The 19,864-nt window shown below is 26.2% G+C and overlaps 1 protein-coding gene across 1 annotated transcript; it reads left to right on the top strand.

The window, feature by feature from the left end:
• The first annotated feature begins 2,444 nt into the window (after positions 1 to 2,444).
• On the top strand, positions 2,445 to 19,596 carry LOC135926243 (uncharacterized). Its single transcript, XM_065462045.1, has 7 exons — positions 2,445 to 2,673; positions 2,712 to 2,854; positions 2,895 to 2,930; positions 2,970 to 3,131; positions 3,173 to 3,287; positions 17,449 to 18,258; positions 19,338 to 19,596. The coding sequence occupies exons 1-7, from the start codon at positions 2,499 to 2,501 to the stop codon at positions 19,343 to 19,345; spliced, it is 1,449 nt and encodes a 482-aa protein (XP_065318117.1). The 5' UTR covers positions 2,445 to 2,498; the 3' UTR covers positions 19,346 to 19,596.
• The last annotated feature ends 268 nt before the right edge of the window (positions 19,597 to 19,864 follow it).

Below are 19,864 nucleotides of genomic sequence, written 5' to 3'. Positions count from 1 at the left end.
AAGCGTGAACGGCCCAAATATGCGACTTATGGAAGGATATACATAAACTACTACGCAGAGATAGACGAATATATATCGCGAGGAAAGCTTTTGACATTGATAGGGATATGAAGGAAAACAGGATATATGACGCATATAAAAAATTAAAATATTTTTGTAAACCTAGTAGCTTTAAGAAACTCCCCACCATTGCCTTAAGGAATGGGAAAGTGATCATAGATCAAGATGAACAAATAGCTGTATGGCTTGACTATTACATGACAGTCTTCGATTCAAGGAAAGCAACCCCACCAGCTAGCTTAAATATAATTTTGGTCTCACCACCATCTGGCTTTTCTATAGATGAGATCACTAACATAATAAAAAAATTACGTAGAAACAAAGCTCCGGGGCCTGATGACATAACAGCTGATCTGAAAATTGCACCTAGGACTGTCTCTTCCTTCCTTTTGACCCTTTTTAACAATATATGGGAATGTGGGAAAACTCCGGAGGAATGGAATGAATCATTTTTATGTAATTTCCCCAAAATTGAGAACCCACGGAATTTCACAGATTATCGAAGCAGGGGGATATTTTATCGTTTATTCTAAAACACGCTACTAATTTAGAGTAGTGGTTTTTTTAAGGTGAGGATTATTTGAGGTTCTATTCCACATTCAGCTAGCATATCCCATAGAACTCCGTGATTAACCTTATCAAAAGCTCTACTAAAGTCGATGAAAGTGTAATAGAATGATATTTTGTATTTATAACATTTCTGCATTATTATTTTCAAGGCTAATATTGGTTCTAATATGTTTTTATTCGGCCTATAAGCACAAATGTATTTGGGGAAAAGATGGGGCTTCGATTGCACAATTTTATTTTTTATATACTATAGACCCTAAGTCAAAGAGTTGGACTTGAAATAAATTTCAAAAAAACTGCTATTCTCCCCTCCCCAAATGCTCCACCAATGGACAATCTTACTTTTGGAGGAAAAATAATTAAGGTTGTAGATAAAATTAGATATTTGGGTATAACACTAGACAATAAAGGTAGTGGTAAAGAGGAATTGTCGATAAGAATACAAAATGCGAGGGGAACCTTCTACAAGTATATGAAAATTTGGAAAACAAAAGAGATCTCTGTTTTTACCAGACTGAAGTTATTCAACTCGACAATTGTTCCGATTCTATTATATGGTGGGGAAATTTGGGAAGCAAGTAAGACGGAAATGAGACGATTACAATCATTTATAAATAATTGTCTACGTATAATTAATGGCATTTTCTATCCAAGAGTCATATCAAACCAAAATCTCTGGAAAAAATCTAATCACACGCCAATTAATATCACTGTAAAAAAAACGCCGTATACAGTTCCTAGCTCATATAATAAGGAACTCCGACCACAATTTAGCTCATGACGCCATAGCATGGCTGTACACACATAAGGGAAAACAATACACAAAATATAAATCCTTATGGTACTATAAAACCATAAAGGATATAATGGATTTAAATATTAATATGAAACAATTCATAAAACTTAATAACAATAAAAGATCCATCAAAAAACTTTTCCGCATTAAAAAAAGTTACCTCAAATGAAAACGTATTTTGAAGTTCTTTGCTCACATATCATTGTCTATAGGTTCCCAATCAACAATTATTCAACTTTTTGGAAGTATTCTTTAATTTTTCTTACTAAAACTTGTACTAAATTTGCAAAATTATTAAATTAAAAATGATCCACCGCCCACCCTTAAAGTAATTAAATTATATTGTAGTTTTTGGGTATAGGCTTTTTCTTTGTCCCAATCCTTTTAACTTAAAGCCTATAGAGGTTTAAGCAACAATTTTCGAAATGGTGTGCCTACAAGTACGTGCGGCTTTCCCACAAACGGGTGGAGGGCTCCTCATATTTTTACTTTTATACCCAAATTAAATTGTTCCAATTAGATGAAAATGAGGAAAACCTAGCGTAGCTCTGTTGAATCTTCAACGCTAGAGGGCAAAGGCGCTATATATCACGTATCACGTAAATATTTTTATTATTATTTCTCCATAACAATGGTGAACATGTTTCTATCAAGGATTTTCTCCATTTGGATGTAGAAAATATATAGTAACATAAAAATTTCCTAATATCACGAGGTCTCTTTTATAAGCTTGAAAAACCGCGATGTCGCTCTAGCAATGATATATATAGATAATGTTAATATACAGCTATGATATTGTTTGGAGTAATGTTGTTACCAGTTGTTACTCGATTTTGCAGATTTTAAATCAAAATTTTAGCCAAAATAATATTGTAGGCTTCGAGGTTTCGTTTAACAAATGTTCAAACCTTTCAGCCTTTGATCAAAATCTCCAGGCTTGTGTATTATTCTTTGGCTGAAATATTAAGTTATCAGTTTTACAACTCTAATTTATAGATGAATTATGCATCGCTTGCGCGATCGACTGATCAGCTGATTTTGTTGAGAATTCGCTTTTCATCTTGCATTCCCTATGAATGCCAGAAATGTTCAGGTTATCCCTGTGAAGCAAGAAAAGTATATTTTTAAGATATATGATGAAGATACTTCAAAGTGTTATTACATTTTCTCAATATGGAAAGATAATAATGATGATATAAATGTAAAATTAAAAATTTCAGATTTAGTTAATATATGGGAAGTTGAAAGTAATTTTAAAACTAATAACCTACCTAAATATTATTAGTATCTAACTCAAAAGTGCAAGAATTTGTTAACGAATCTGGTTTAGCATATGAAAATTATGTGAAACTATGTAAAAATGCTTTATTGGGAAATAAAAATAATGAATACAAATATAGGATGAAGTCACATAATAAAGACTTATTTGTATATATGATTATAAAAAGTTAATAAAATTTTATTTTAGCTACAATGGAGCAAATGTGTGGACAATAATATGCAAGTAAAATTTAACATATTTTAATTTTTCCAATCCTATTAGTATCAATTAGGTTCCATTGTGTTGTCTAACAGAAAGATAAATAACTCAAAATTATGTGAAATAGATATAGCACAAGAATTTATTGAAAATCTTATACTTCAGTCTCAGGAGTTGACAAATTATATAAATAAAATCACCTCTGACAAGCAACATGGATCTTTAGTAACGTTTTTTGCTTCAAATTTTTTTTTTAATTGTTGTAGATAGAAAATGATAATCATTTATACATAAAATTTGCAATGATATTAAATGAAAAGAAGAACAAAATTCGTGAATTGAATGATTTGTTGAATCATAAAAATCAGTCAAGTATAGCTAGTAAAACAATTTTTCATTTACAGCCTTATTAATTTATTATTGGTAATTATATCAAGTTTGACTAACTATACATTCTTTACATATTCATATGCATTCTTACAAATTCATAACATAAAAATGATATATAGATAAATTAGAAAATCAGCAGCATAAAAAATAATATTTTAGACTAAACTATTGCATTCATAAAAAATCATGTTAAATCTGAAAATTTTTAAACAGAAATAATTTTATCACATAAGATTATTTTGGAAAATGCAAAAAACCTCTAAAATATTTTTAACCACTACATAGAGCTATGAATATATCAGTTGGATTTGGACAGACATTATCTTGGAATTAGTTGGATTTGAACCTTAAATTTAAAATAGATTAACCATTTTGTCCCTGACTTTTCTTTCCCCTCTTAAAATTTACTTAGATATACATAAATAACACATTTAAATATAAAAAATTATGCAATGACTATATGGAATCATTTATACATAATTATACTTAAAAATTTCTATTATTATTTAATCATAAAGAGATGTTGTATTTTCTACATAGAATCCTAGATAATCTTTTATTGCATTGTTGCTTTTTCTTTACAACCGATGCCCAATTTTATCAAATTTTATATCCTATATTAGTTGAATACTTCTTGATTTCCTTTTTTCACTTTCCTAGGTCTGCCTAAGTTTCTTTGCCACCCAGCATCAACCCCCATGGATATCTGTGATTTAAATAATAATAATTAATATTTTGTAATCTTGTTTTGCTTCATACAAGCAACCAAGAATTCATTATGTATAAATTTAATAACTGAAAGAACACACATATAATATCACTTCCACTTTGTATCAGTTCAATTAAATTCCACCAGCATATCATGTTCAGGGGGTCTACACCCCTCCCTCATTAGTGATGTAAAATTGCTCTATTTGAGCCAATTTTTAAAAATGACTAACTCAGTATTGTAACCAATAAAATCATACACAAACCTGAAGATTTTGCCCATAATAACAAAGGTTTGCACATCTATTAGCCAAATCTGGAGGCTTAGAAAATATTTTTTGGTTAAAATATTGAATTAGCTGTCTTAAAATTGCCCAAATGGAATGATTTTGCATAACTACCCCCCATACCTTCAATAGTCTTTTATTAACCCGTTAAATACCAAATAACAAAGACATAAAAAAATTTAAAAAATTATTTTTCTTTATAATACATAATATATTTATATATCAAATTTCAAAAAAAATATTCATTATATGATTTTTTGAATTTTCCAAAAATCTAACATTGGGAGGTAACAAGTCCATTTTTTGGTAATTAATTTTGATCATTTTATATGAAATGGTACACTTATTTATTTCTTGATGATTGGAATTGCCATATGAATTATCTCTATCTCTCCGATAAGACCATTTGGTCATCTTTATGGGTCATAGCTGTATCTGACATATTTATTGAACAATTTATTATATTTTTAACTGCTTTAATATATTTTGTAATTCAGTTTATATATTTTTTATAAATCAATCTAAATACATCAAATAATCATCATACACAATTATCAATATATTTGAATATGATTAATCATATTTCAATTGCCTTTAAGATTAACTGATTCTATTACAATATTGTTCAGGTGCATTTCTAATCAAAGATCATACAATATATCTAAGAAATATTTATTCACCCGGCTATAACACATAATTTTAGTTAGTTAGAGAATAAGCAACACCACCATTTTTTTGGCACTCAAAAATCTATCCAATAATCAACACCTCCCATATATTAATTATATGAGGTAATCATATTTGGTTGATCAATATAAATATAATACTTTATGTTTAGAACTCCATCGCTTGGCTTTATTTTATATTCCTCGTTAATTGCTCACCTTTTCAGGATGACTTTCATTCCAATAACATGAACCAATCTTTTCATCACATAAGATCCTCTGCAACTTTTTTTCATTAGTTTTGATCCAATGGACATTTTTCAGTTCGATTTATGTGGATTGTTCCTGTACAATGAAGACCTTTTTCTCCTAGCATTGAAAATAAATTTGTTGAAGTAAAAAAAATATCAAAGAATAGTCCATGTTCTTCAGTAGAAATAACAGCTGTCAATTTTGTCACCACTTATTCACCAAGAGAACTAGTTTCATTGTTATCTTTCTCAGTATAAAAACAAAAAGATTAAAATAAAATCCAAACTTTTACTCCAAATTTTACTGGCTTTCCTCTCATGTACATTTTTACAATTTGGTTTCCATAATAGGGGATCATTTTTCACCCAACCTTAAATTTTCTTTGAACATCCCAAATTGTTGTAGATTCTAATATTTAAAAATGGTCTAACCTTCGCTAATTTATCAGTTTTATCGATATCGAATGTAAATATCGTTTTATTTCTTGAAAACGAGTTCAGGGCTTTTTTTAAAGATGAAATATGAACACCTTCGCCTTTATCTTGAGCCCAATATAAATTTCCTTGGGAAGAATATGATATCCACTATCTATATAGAATAATACCTATAAAAATATCCAAATCTTGAATGTCAAGTGAATGATTTAATTTTCTTTTCATATAATTTCGCTTGATTTATTATAAGTGAATACATATCTTCATTAAAATATATACGAAATAATTCTAGAGGGGATTTTGCATTTTAGGGAAAGAATTTTTTAACTGAATTGGTTCTTTTATATTAATGCTTTTCACTATTTTTTAAATATTTTATATTAGATATTTATATCCTCTTAATGGTTGTATATTATTTATCATATTCTGACTATTTATCTCGACTTTTCCCACAGCATCCTCTAATGTTCTGACGATATATCTCGATCGTTATCATCTTCACCTGTAACCTATTCTATATTATCTGGATACAATATTTATATGTTCATCATTATCCGAATTTTCTAATAATGCGTCTTAGAAAAAGATCTATTTCTTTAGTTTTTGATAAGTTAACCCCCCTATCTTCTAGTCAATTCGCTGGGTCTGCTCAATTTTTTTAGTTTTTTATTTATAAATAAATTATAATTTTTGATATTTATTTTTAACATGTATTATGTAAAACGACTCCGTTAGAGTCGATTTTTATAAACGGCTAACTCAAATGTCTTGTAAATTGCTAAATTTTGGGTTATTGATTAATGTGAACAAAAACTATAATAAGAATATTTATGTCAAAACTAAGAATGCTTCTAGACCCGAATTCGGCTTCAGGGATTTTAGACTTAATTTGGTCGAAATTTTGATAACATGAAATTAATAAGCCGGCTCAGGAGTTGGCTCAAGCCGGCTCAGGAATTAGCTCAAGCCGACTTTTTAGCCAAAATTTATTTATTTGTGATTAGTCCCTAAACTCAACCAGTTTTTGAGTCGAAAAATTGAGTCAGACTCAAGCCAGCTCATTGGGACATATGAGTCGGCTGGCTCAGAATTTGGTTCAAGCCGGCTCAGGATATAACTTGAATTCAATTCACAGCCGAAATTTATTTATATATGATTGAGATATTTTAAGAATATAATTATGCAGAATTATTGTTTTACATTAATTATTAATGGAGTTGCTATTTTTGCAAAATTATCCACAAATCTATGATAATAATTTAAGTAAAATAATTTATTTTATTTAAAAATTTCTTAACATACAACGATAGAGAATTTTTTTATCTTCCTAATGATACCTCAAATTAATTTTTATCTCCATTATTTATTTCCGAAATTAAATTTTAAACCTCATATTATAGCGAAGTTAGCCCGCGATATTGCTATTTTGACTATTTCAAATTTCTAAAACGGGATTGATTTGTACCGGTTCGAACTCGATTTGTATGTTTTTAATTAATTTAATACCAACTGAGGTTATTGGTTGACTTAGAAATGAACAGAAGTTTTAGATAAACTTAGAAATTTAATTAATCATCATATCATAAATCACTGGAGATATCTGTGCCAATTTAAAAGAAAATGGAGGACATTTTTTTAATATTTAATATGATGCAAATATGTGAGAGGCTTAAAGAAAAAAATAAATGATTGTTTTTGATTATTTTTAAAAGAAAGTGCAGAAGGACTTTTTTTAAAGTGCGATAAAAAATTTTTGTTAAAAGGAAAGGTTGGAAAATAATATTTTAGTATTATTCGGTTTAAAAAAATTTGAATATGGATATTTTAAGATGTGCGAGAATATTTGTCAAAAATAATATGAGAAAAAAATAATTGTAAAAAAATTATAAAAATTTATTTATATGGTTAACATTGGCAAAAAACGAGTGGAGGCGAAAGTAACAAAATATGAATATATACTATATAGTAGCTGTATACACTATCAACCCCCTAAGCAAATTTAATTATATGGTACTACATATATCAGAGGCCTGCAGAGGTACCATTTGCACGGCCCGGCCCGGATTAAAATATTTTCGGCCCGGCCCGGGTTTAAAAATTTTAGGCCGCCTCGGAATTTTTTAAAATTATATTCGACCTGGTATATACAAAAAATTTATCTATTTGGTATTTTATCATATTTTTCGGCGAGTATTATCATTTAATAAGCAAGCATATTCGCTAATGTTGTTAAACGGCTCGTTCTGAGCCGATTTTTAAAAACGGCTAACTCAATATTTTCGCCAGAAAAATATTGACTAAGCCTCGAAATTTCGATATTATATGACCTTTGCTCCTTCTATAGGCAAAATTTTTAGGCTAGCATAATATTTTTCTGGATAAAATCTGAGTTAGCCCTTTTTAAAAATCGGCTCAAAACGAGCCGTTTAACATCACTAGTACATATTTTTTTTATATTCTAAACAGATATTTAGTGTATTGCGAATTGATACTATAAAAAATTTGTTTAAGTAATATTTTGAGATTATACTATATTAATTGTATTTATAAAAAAAATAAAACTGATATTTTAATTAATAAAAAATATAACATATATTATACAATAATGTATTTAATACTTTGCGTATTTATTCCATGGCAGGAAAACTATAATTATATTATGTAATAGATACTATGAATGTTAGCTAGTGCTAACTTTCACCAAACATTATATTAATCATAACTATATATAATCATTCATTATAATCATATCTAATTGACGAATATAATAATTCATGTTGTATACATTTTTTTAAAAAAACGGCCATGCCCGGCCCGTGTATTTAAAAAAAATTTTCAAGCCCGGTCCGGGTTTTTTTTAAAAAAATTTTCAGGTCCGCCCCGACCCGGGTATATTTTAAAAATTTAAAATATGGCCTAACCCTGGTATCCGGGCCGGGTCTACAGGTATCTGGAATATATAAATATAGCATCATTAGTAATCATAAAAGTTCCTCTATCGCTTTCTATTAAAAAATAGATTATTTTTTGCAACAAAGTGTTAACTGTCAATATTTGGAAAATGGTATTGGTACAAATTAATTCCGTTTTAAAAATTTGAAAAATCTCAAAATTGCAATATCGGGGGGCTAGGCTAACTTCACGCTATAATATAAAGTTTAAAATTTGATTTCCGAAATAAATAATGGAAATAAAAATTAATTTGATGCATCATTAGGAAGAGAAAAAAATTATCTATCTTTGTAAGTTAAGAAATTTTAAAAAAAAAATCTTGAGTATTTTTTATTTTTGGTGCCATATTTTTAACGGTCAATAGTTGGTAAACCTTAATGATAAAAATCGAGTTTGAAACGGTACAAATCAATCCCGTTTTAAAAATTTAAAAATTGCAATATCGGGGGTGGGGGGCTAACTTCACGCTATAATATAAGGTTAAAAATTTTATTTCCGAAATAAATAAAGGAGATAAAAATTAATTTGAGACGTTAAGAAATTTTTTTAAATATAAATTTTGAGTGTTTTTTATTTTTGGTGCCATATTTTTAACCGTCAATAGCTGGTAAACGGTAATGGTACAAATCAAACTGAAAACGGTACAAAACATTCTCCATCGATTTATACACTTTTTATTTTTAAATTAAAAAGTTGGGGGGCTTGAAGTTAGCCCTCCATTTTGTTCTTTGTATATCTCAAAAACGGTGTTGGTACGAATCGAACTGAAACTGTCAGTCCAACTGATAAACCATTGAAAATCCAAAAGTGGGGGGGGGGCAACTTCACGGACCTTTTTGATTTGATAATAATTTTAAATTTTTTTAGGGATTTGTGAATTTTATTATAAATAAACAATCTTTTAGGTGAAATCTTTTATAATTTTTTTAAAATCATTTTTGTAAAATTATCTATTTTTTAAAGAGGTGGTTATTTCTAAATTATTTTTTAAGGATAATATTTTAATGTCAATTGTCATATTCGTTATTTTTAACATTTTTGACACAAAAGGGTAAAAATATAATTTATATTGTAAAGATGTTAAATTATAAATTCAATGAAGATGTTCTTTGGAAAAATGACAAATTTCATAATCTGTTTTTTTTAACATTACATTTTTTTAACGCTAATGGGCAAAAATATCTATCTTTAACTTAATTAAAATTTCAATTACGTGATATGTGATATATAGTGCTTTTGTACTCTAGCGTTGAAAGTTCAACAGAGCTTAGGTTTTTCTCATTTCCATCTAATTTGAACTAATTTAATTTGGATGTAAAAGTAAAAATATGAGGAGCCCTCCACACATTTTTGGGCAAGCCGCACGTACTTGTACGCACAATAGTCCGAGAACTATTGTTTAAACGTCTATAGGCTAATAACAAAGTGTTGGGCAAAACAAAAGTCTATACCCGAGAACTACAATATAATTTAATTGCTTAAAGGGTGGGTGGTGGCTGATTTTAAGTTTAAATTCTTTAGTATAAGTTTTAATGATTACTATCGATATTGAGATTTAGTATTCATATCAATTGCAAATTATCCTAAAAGAGAAAAAAAGAAAGAATATATTATTTAACTTCTCTTGAATATTTTAATTTGATTAATATCGTTTTTAATCTTTGTATTTATTTTATTATTTGCATTTGTAGCATCCACTTGCACCGGAGAAACCCGGATTTTGTTTTCAGCCATTTAAAAAAAATCTGCTAGATATATCCAGATGATCTTCGTATCGTTATTTTTAAAGTTTTTTGACGCAAATGAGTAAAAATAAGTATTGCTATATTTAAATAAAACTTCAGTGAAGATGTACCCTAGATAATTGACAATTGTCATAATCGTTATTTTAAGATTTTTGAATTTTTTGACACAAATGGGCAAAAATATAGATTGCTAATATGTTTAATTAAATATTAGTGAAGATGTACCTTTAATTATTTTTGCAAAGATTATAATTTTATAATGATGGGATTTAATTTAATCATCAATATGTTTCATTAAATCATCACAATACTGTATATGGTACATCTTAATTGAAATTTTAATTTGACATGTTAAAAATACATATTTTGCCCATTAACATAAAAAAATCTAATGTTTAAAAATACCGACTATGATAATTGTCATTAAGGAACATCTTCTTTGAATTTATAATTTACAATAATTATATTTTTACCCTTTTTTGTCAAAAAATTTCAAAAATGTTAAAAATAACGAATATGACAATTGTCACATTAAATTATTATCCTTAAAAAGATAATATATAGTAACATAAAAAAGTTTAATATAGATATTTTAAAAAATTAGAAAAAACCATCTCTTTTAATAAACTTTAATAAATAGATAATTTTACAAAAATGATAAAATAAAACGGTTAGGGTCCACCAGGGTTGGGCAAATTTTCAGAAAATTGTATTCGGATACAGATACAGATACTTTATAAAATTTTGTATTTAAGATACAAGATACTTTAGAAAAATTTCAATAAGATATAAGATACAAGATACTTGTATTTTTTTTATAAAAAAGTATCTAAGATACAAGATACTTTTTTTAAACTTTAAATAGTCAAAATCAAAAGCTTTATTTTCTTATCTATAATATAAATTTATAAAAAAATATTTAAAATAAATTGTAGAAAATAACAAATTTATTATAAAAGATAATGCGATATTCCATTTAATAATTATATAATTAGTAAATAATAATAAATCAGCATTATTTTTTAATATTATTAATTTTTCAAATGATTTATCGTTCAATCTTTGACGATTTGGTCTATTAATTATATTAGCAAAGCTAAATAATCTTTCAACGGGGGCTGAGGAGGGTAATATTGTGTTATATTTAATAAATATTTCTTTTATATATTTATAACTATTTAACATATTTATACTCCGCCTGTCATCTTTCATATAATTTAGGACCTCTATTTCAATATCATTTATTGAATTATTAGAATTGGATGTGATACTTTTAAGGCAAAAGTAATCATCATCTTCATCAATTGAAGATTTTGTTGAAGTATTAATTTCAATTCTATACATTCATCATCATTGATGTCAGAGTCATTCTCTACAGCTTCCATAGAATATCCAAACTCCTTGAAAGCTTTCTTAAAGTTAGAGCCGTTATCTGTAACAGTTGCTATAACTTTTTCGCAAAACCAAAGTCTCGATGAATTTCTTTATTATGATCATCTTGAAGTACTTCAAAAAATTTGCCATTAAGTATGCTTAGTTTAAATTTATTGTTATAATTTTCGGTTGAAGAATCATCTGAAGACGTAGATAAACATATTATTCTATTTTCTTCTTCCATAATTTTAAAATAGACAGATATAAAACGATTCAAATATGGTAGTTCTAATTGTTAGCAAATTGCTATATGACGACCAACGTCATATATCAAAAATTATCGTAAAATATCTAAATTTTGATTAAATTTTTCATTTAAATCTTAAAACAATATCATTTTAAATTTTAATACTATTTAAATTAACCAATATAAATTTTTTTTAAAGTATCTGTATCTTTTTGAATACAAAGTTGGTTAAGATACAAATACTTTTAAATAATATGTATCTTAGATACTGGATACAAGATACTTTCCAAAATTTTAAAAAAGATACAAGATACTTTATCTTAGATACAAATATCCGCGATACTGCCCAACCCTGGGGTCCACCCCTTCGTATGAACATTTATGAAAAAAGTTATATGTCCTAAAATGGTACGTATATATTTGAAACGATTTAACAGATTAGACAAATAAATTAAAATATACTTTTTATTTTAAATAAAATTTAAATATAAAAGAATATAATAGTAATTAATAAAGAAAATATATTATAATTATATATAAAATATTTGATTATATTTTATATTAATACAAGAGTATATATTATAAAAAAAATATTTAATAAGGATAATATATTAAATATTATATTAATTATATATTAAATAGTCATTTCATTAATACGGTATATATTAAAAAATAATAAAAAAATTATATTAATCGCGAAATTAATGATAAAATAAATAATCAATTTCAGAAATGTGAAAATTTATAAATTCATTTCTATTTGAGCTTTAAATTTTTTTAATTAATTAATTATATTATTTGTGTATGTTAACGGCAATGTGTTATTTTTTCAACTTTTACTGGAAATATATAACATCATATTTGGAATAACTACCTCATGAATTTCAGATAATTTTACCAAATTTTGAACTTAATATAATTTATATTAACGAAGTTCGTTTTTTTAAAAAAAAATGATGAATGACGTTCCTTTTATTTTATTTTTGACGAACTTTTAACATGAACGCCTTCCTTTTTTTGAAGAAAGTGTTCGTTTTTTACGTTCGTTCAATTTTAGAAAATCTTCATATTTTTATTCATAAAATAAAAAATATTAATATTATATTAATCCAATTTTTTTAAGAAAAAATGGTTATTTTTTAATAAGCTATTCCCTTTATCACATTGAATTTTTTAACTAGCCACTATTTTTGTCTTACAGTATAGTTTATTAATTTGTTGAACTTATTCAAGAATGAACATAAAATAGGATTAATAATTTTAGGGATTTTTAAATCTTATTGAGAATTCAATGATAATATAATTGCACCTTTTTTATATCAATATTCTCTTTCTATCCCAAAATATTCATTTTAGCTTTTGTAAACAATATTAAAAATAATAATATATTATGTCATAAAAATAATATATGTATTTTAACACTTGTTTCATAAATAATATTGTATGGATTGCGTATATAATAAGATTACACATTTGTATTGCGATATATAAATATGATTAAACCATTGTATGGAAAACTATTAAAAATGAGAAGGTGGTTTAGTGCATGTTTACTATATATATAAAATAACAGTGACGAAACAATATGATATAGTATATGTAACAAAAATTTAATAATTATAAAATTTTGAATTGACATATAACACTTCTGGCAAACCCGACTATAAATACTTGGATCAATAGTATTGTTATCCTTTATTGGCATTATAAAACAATTTAGTTAGACAATGGAAGAAAAATTACTGTGATTTGATATTTTGGAATATAAAAATTTGGATATTTTATCCAAATATTCTATAGTGGTAAAATAACCTCCACAGTAAAGTATTAAATTTTCATTTATTTTTTCGTCTATTATGCAATATATTTTTTTCTTTCCGTGGCTTTTTAGCTATTATCTAATTGGATTAATTTCAAGTCTATATCCTGTTCTATAGTTTTTATGGTGTCAATAAAGAGATAAGTATTTGGATGTGAATAAGGAATCTATGTATTCCTTTAATGAGCGCTGAAACCCTTCTACATGATTATTCGTCCTTACGCCCCAGTTTTTATGGTGTCAATAAAGAGATAAGTATTTGGATGTGAATAAGGAATCTATGTATTCCTTTAATGAGCGCTGAAACCCTTCTACATGATTATTCGTCCTTACGCCCCACATTTGATATTTAAATTTTGCATTATGATTTATCCAAGTATTTTCAAAGTAGTTTAAAAAATCATGAATTTAATTTATCTTAAAAACTTCAGCTTGTCGTCTCAGATTGTTAATTATATATGGCACATCCCTTTCTAACAAAAAAGGAATGACCATTATAATTCCAAAAAATTTATTTATATTATTATTTTGTCTGAATAGTCGGGTTAGTTGACTTTCTTGAATGCCCCTTATAACCCCCTGACAGAAATGGAAATAACAGCCCTTAATAATTATAGAGCGAAAAACCGCTTTGCTAAATATACGCCAATTTCTAAATCAATATTGCAAATCAAGGGGAAAAAATAACCCCAAAGATAAACAATAACTTTTAAATAATGAAAACATATTTAAATAAGTATTTTTATATTTATCTGGCAATTAAATGTGCACAAATAATTAGAGCATGATTAATTAAAATAGAATAAAATTGTTTAATTAATTTAAGCGAGGCTTTAAAAGTACCGTCTAAAAAAAAAATTTCAGCCAAACAAAGGCGTGATAAAAGTTTATGAGTTGTAAAAATAAATAATTTGTTATAGTCACTCTTAAAAAATAAAAATTTTCTCTTATCAAATGTAAATTTGTGTTCTTCGCGTAAAATTATATCATAATTATTAAGAGGAATAAATTTAATTCATGATTTTTTAAACTACTTTGAAAATACTTGGATAAATCATAATGCAAAATTTAAATATCAAATGTGGGGCGTAAGGACGAATAATCATGTAGAAGGGTTTCATAGCTCATTAAAGGAAATTGCATAATAGACGAAAAAATAAATGAAAATTTAATACTTTAGTGTGGAGGTTATTTTACCACTATAGAATATTTGGTCAAAAATATCAAATCACAGTAATTTTTCTTCCATTGTCTAACTAAATTGTTTTATAATGCCCATAAAGGATAACATTACAATTGATCCAAGTATTTATAGTTGGGTTTGCCAGAATTGTTATATGTCAATTTCAAAATTTTATAGTTATTAAATTTTTGTTACACATACTATATCATATTGTTTCGTCACTGTTATTTTATATATATAGTAAACATGCACTAAACCTCCTTTTCATTTTTAATAGTTTTCCATACAATGGTTTAATCATATTTATATATCGCAATACAAATGTGTAATCATATTATATTTGCAATCCATACAATATTATTTATGAAACAAGTGTTAAAATACATATATAATTTTTATGCCATAATACATTATTATTTTTAATATTGTTTACAAAAGCTAAAATGAATATTTTGGGATAGAACTTAGAGAATATTAATATACAAAAGGTGCAATTATATTATCATTGAACTCTCAATAAGATTTAAATATCTCTAAAATTATTAATCCTATTTTATCTTCATTTTTGAATAAGTTCAATTTTAAATCTGACCAGGTAAAAGCGAGCCACATAAATTATATAAATAGAATTTTGAAAGTCAGACTTTTGAATAGTTAAGAAAGGCAGAAGATATTAAGTATTTTATATCTATGTATATAATATTTAATGATTTTTACTTTATGTATCTATTATAATAATCTTCATAATTTAATAATGAAACAAAACAGTATAAAATAAATTATTAACAGGATACTGTAGTTTATATTATATAAAATAATAAATATTACAATCAAGTTCTTTAAATTAGAACTTGAAAATTTTGAAACTGATATAACTTTTAGGACACATTTTACATTTGGTAAGGATAGAATTAGTTTATTGAAGATATGATGTTACTCTAAGTATTTATTATATTTGAGCCATGGTAATTTCAGAATCAGATGATGGTAATGAAATAACAACGTCCATGCTTACGCTAATCTATAAATAATTCAAATTAATCAACTATACTGTAAGACAAAAATAATAGCTGGTTAAAAAATTCAATGTGATAAAGGGAATAGCTTATTAAAAAATAACCATTTTTCTTAATTTGAATTAATATTTTTTATTTTCAAATGAATAAAAATGAGTCTTCTAAAATTGAACGAACTAGTCTATTTCTTATGTTTGACTGTGTTTTTCCAAAATAAGATCATATTCTTACTGAGTTTGCACTTATTGGGGGGGGGGGCAAGTACAAGCCCCTTTACACCAGATTAATGGGAAAATATTTGAATACCTTCCCAAATAGCACGATATTTACAAACACTTTTTTACACCTATATTCAGTTAGATTAATCATTACTGGGTCTAAATTTAGATTTTAAAATTTGCATGGAAAGGCCGTTGAAAGTTCAAGATAGGCAGGCTTTGCAAAGATAACCTGGGTCCGAGGATTTTCTACAATAAAAACTAAATTAAGAATATTCCCATCGGCAATAAGAGTGGAAATAGAGATTTAAGTAATAACCTACAAAAGTATCTATAGAAATATCTTAAAGAGCTAAAAGATAAACTTCAAATATTTATATAGATGTATTGTAAACCTATTTAATAATACAATCATTAAAAATTCATATAAATAACTTAATATATATTTTATGAGATTACAAAATAAAAGCTCCTTAATTTTTTATAAAATATTTTACTACATAATATCTAAATAATCATTAGATATTATTAATGAAAATGAGTTATCAAATTAATTTTAATTCAAATTATAAATTTTATTAATATAATATTTAATTTATAATTAATTTAGCAATCTTTATTTATATTTTATTATTTGTCTAATCTGTTACATCATTTCAAAATAATACTAATAATATAATCGCTTCAAATATATAAGTTGCCATTTTAGGTCATTGGACTTTTTTCATAAAGGTGGACCCTAACCATAATAATTTTAAAAATTTAATTTACGTATAAAAATATTAATTAACTTTAAAAATTTTAAAACACATGCCATGAATTTATATAATAATATTATTTTTTACTAGACAAATTTGAATTTTTTTTATAGAAATAGGAAAAAATATATTTCTTTTTACTTAAATTTTCCAAATTTTGAGCAAAAATCTTTTTTTAAAAAAAAGTGATTTCATCTTGAAAAACTTTTTGTGCATAAAAATTATAAAATATTTTTTACATCTAGTAAAATTTGATCAAAAATCTTTCTTCTCTGAATTTTTTTTATGGTGATTGAAAATCTTTCTATATCATTTATACTTAGTCTTCTGTAAATGAGGGGAAAATTTTAAGAGCAAGAAAGGGAAACCACAAACTATTTTTGGAGTTAAAATGGTAATGATCAAAAATAGCCTACATCAATATTTCTCCATTTTTGCGAGTCAAACCCCTAATTTACATATCTAGAGCTCTTTAAATTTTTTAATATCTTTAGGCAACACATCAAAATTAAAACCATCTATTACAACTGTTCATAAAGCGAAGAAACGTATTAAAAAACCTATAGCCAAGTTTGGTAGAGGTGTAAATTATGATCCATTAGATGTTTCAGATCAAAATGACTATGTTTTACCTAAATTGCCAATCAAAAAGCATAATAAAAATATGTTAAAAGCCAGCGATAATTCTGAAGATGAAAAACCTCACGAAAGGGCACATGAATCTTATAGTGAATCATCAAATTCTATTTATTCGGATATAAATCATGACTCTAGTGAAGTGGATTTAGTTTTATCTAATGAAAATATTCGCTTTGAGCCAAATCATAAAAATTTTAACATAAAATCAACTAAGACAACACCTAAATTAAGGACAGTAACACTTAAGTCTCCCAAATGCAAACGTTCTACACCACTTAACATTCAGAAAGACAGCAGCAAAGGTTCCCCTTTAAATACAACTGATAGTGAACAAACCCCTTCCAAATCTTCAAAGAAACGTAAAATTCCGTCTATGCCCGTTAAAAGACTTAAAACAAAGTCATTTCCTAAACACAAAAGTTCTACTTCTGGTAGCTTTCAGAAAGATGATGGTAAAAGTCCACATACAAGTGAAAGTGACCAAACTATTTCCACATCTTTTAGGAAATATATAACTCCTTCTGTCCCAATTAAAAGACTTAAAAAAAATTCAAACAAAAACAAACTTCTTTCATCGACTGATAAGAAATCAAGCAAAGACAAAAAACTTCTTTCATCCGCAGATCAATCTCAAGGGCTCTACACTGATTTAGATGAACTAATCGGTTTTTAAATTTAAATTAATAACGATATTTTGATCTCTTCTTTAATTCTTAACTGTATAATTTTAATACGATTTAATTTATCGTTATATATTTTTGTTATTAGATCTAATTTAGACAATTAAAACTATATTATATATAAAATTGTTATCTATTATATGAATATATATCATTTTTTTCAATAATATTATTTGAATGAATTTGATATAATTATAATAAACTAGTAGAAAGCTCGTCATAAATAACGGGAAATGAGATTTTTATTCATTTTTCACGATAGATGTCATGCCAGGTTCAAGCTCACAATATTAGGAACCATCCAAGATCTTGTAATTTTAAAAAAGTTTATCAAGCCCAGCTCAACCCTTAATAATTTGTAAAAGATATTACCAAGTCAGGTGCAAGCTAATATTAATTTTGATGTTCCAAGCCCAGTCCTACCCATTATAATTTTGTAAATTTTTTCCCGCCTCGGAGATAATTAAATTTTTAATTGATTTATCATCACATGAAGAGGAAATATCTGATTTACCAACTAGTCTAATATGAAAAAAAATACATATTCCGTATTAAGGGAAACTGGGAAGCCCTGGGCAAACCACTTATTAGAGATGACAAATAAAATAAAAATAACCGACTCTTATACTTTTTTGTAATATGATCAATTAAAATTATATCTAAAAAATAAATTGTTGTTTATTATATAGGGTTATTGTTGTTTTCAGATAAATTTAATGTATATCTTGCATTTCTGAAATTATTTGTCAAAGAATTTGATAAGGGATATATATATTTTTATGTTAAGTAAAAAAAATGATATCTATTTAAATTACAAAAATGCCATTAAACACTAATGAAACTTATATGCAAATTATTTATATATTTTTTAAGATATTTTTTTTTATTGACATATAAATTTAGGATAATTTTAAAAAAAAATAATGAGGATTAATTATTATGTATTTGATAAAATTAAGAGCAAATCCTTGTTGACATTTTAATTTTTGTGGAAAAAGCGACAAAATAAATCTGGGCGGTCGTCTGGAGAGGAAATAATTAATGTATAATTTTATATCATTTAGGGTTGTAGATGAAAGTAATGACGGATTAACAAAGCAGTGTACAAAACACATTACGTCCTGATAAAGATGATATGCCTATGCCTTGGAATACTGGTAAAAGAAGAACTCAAAACGATATTTCTGTCAATGTCAGCATTGGTATCCCCCTCTAAAATAGAATCATGAACGACAATGTTAACTCAACCATAAAACGGTCGTAAATATTCTTATAAAGGCCACGACAGAACTACTGCATATTTTTCCATTAATAAAGTTGATGAAATTGGCCGTACTGTACATTCAAGTTTGAACATTCCTCTAAATATTCATGAAAGTTTTTTAGAGAATCGGATAAAGTAATATTTATATTAACTCCTAGTGAAGTGAATGATAGTATGGAATTAAATGCTTATATTTGTTAAAAAGTAGGCAGAGGTGGCGTAGGGATTGTGGTAGTGGTGATAAAAATATTATTTGGAGAACTGGGTGAAAATAAAATATACATAGATATAAATCATAAGATACAAAAAACAAAATAAACCTCCAGA

Source organism: Gordionus sp. m RMFG-2023, chromosome 3 (genome assembly GCF_954871325.1).
Source record: "Gordionus sp. m RMFG-2023 chromosome 3, tfGorSpeb1-WG-v2, whole genome shotgun sequence".
Classification (NCBI taxonomy): domain Eukaryota; kingdom Metazoa; phylum Nematomorpha; class Gordioida; order Chordodea; family Parachordodidae; genus Gordionus; species Gordionus sp. m RMFG-2023.
This window is presented reverse-complemented; position numbering and strand designations above follow the sequence as displayed.

Excerpts from the sequence above, each read along its gene's own strand:
- LOC135926243 (XM_065462045.1), top strand. The coding sequence starts at position 2,499 with ATGAATGCCAGAAATGTTCAGGTTATCCCTGTGAAGCAAGAAAAGTAT. Across the intron at positions 2,931-2,969 it reads GTGTGGACAATAATATGCAA|TATCAATTAGGTTCCATTGT; the intron begins GTAAAATTTAAC and ends CAATCCTATTAG. Across the intron at positions 3,288-17,448 it reads AAATCAGTCAAGTATAGCTA|GCAACACATCAAAATTAAAA; the intron begins GTAAAACAATTT and ends TAATATCTTTAG.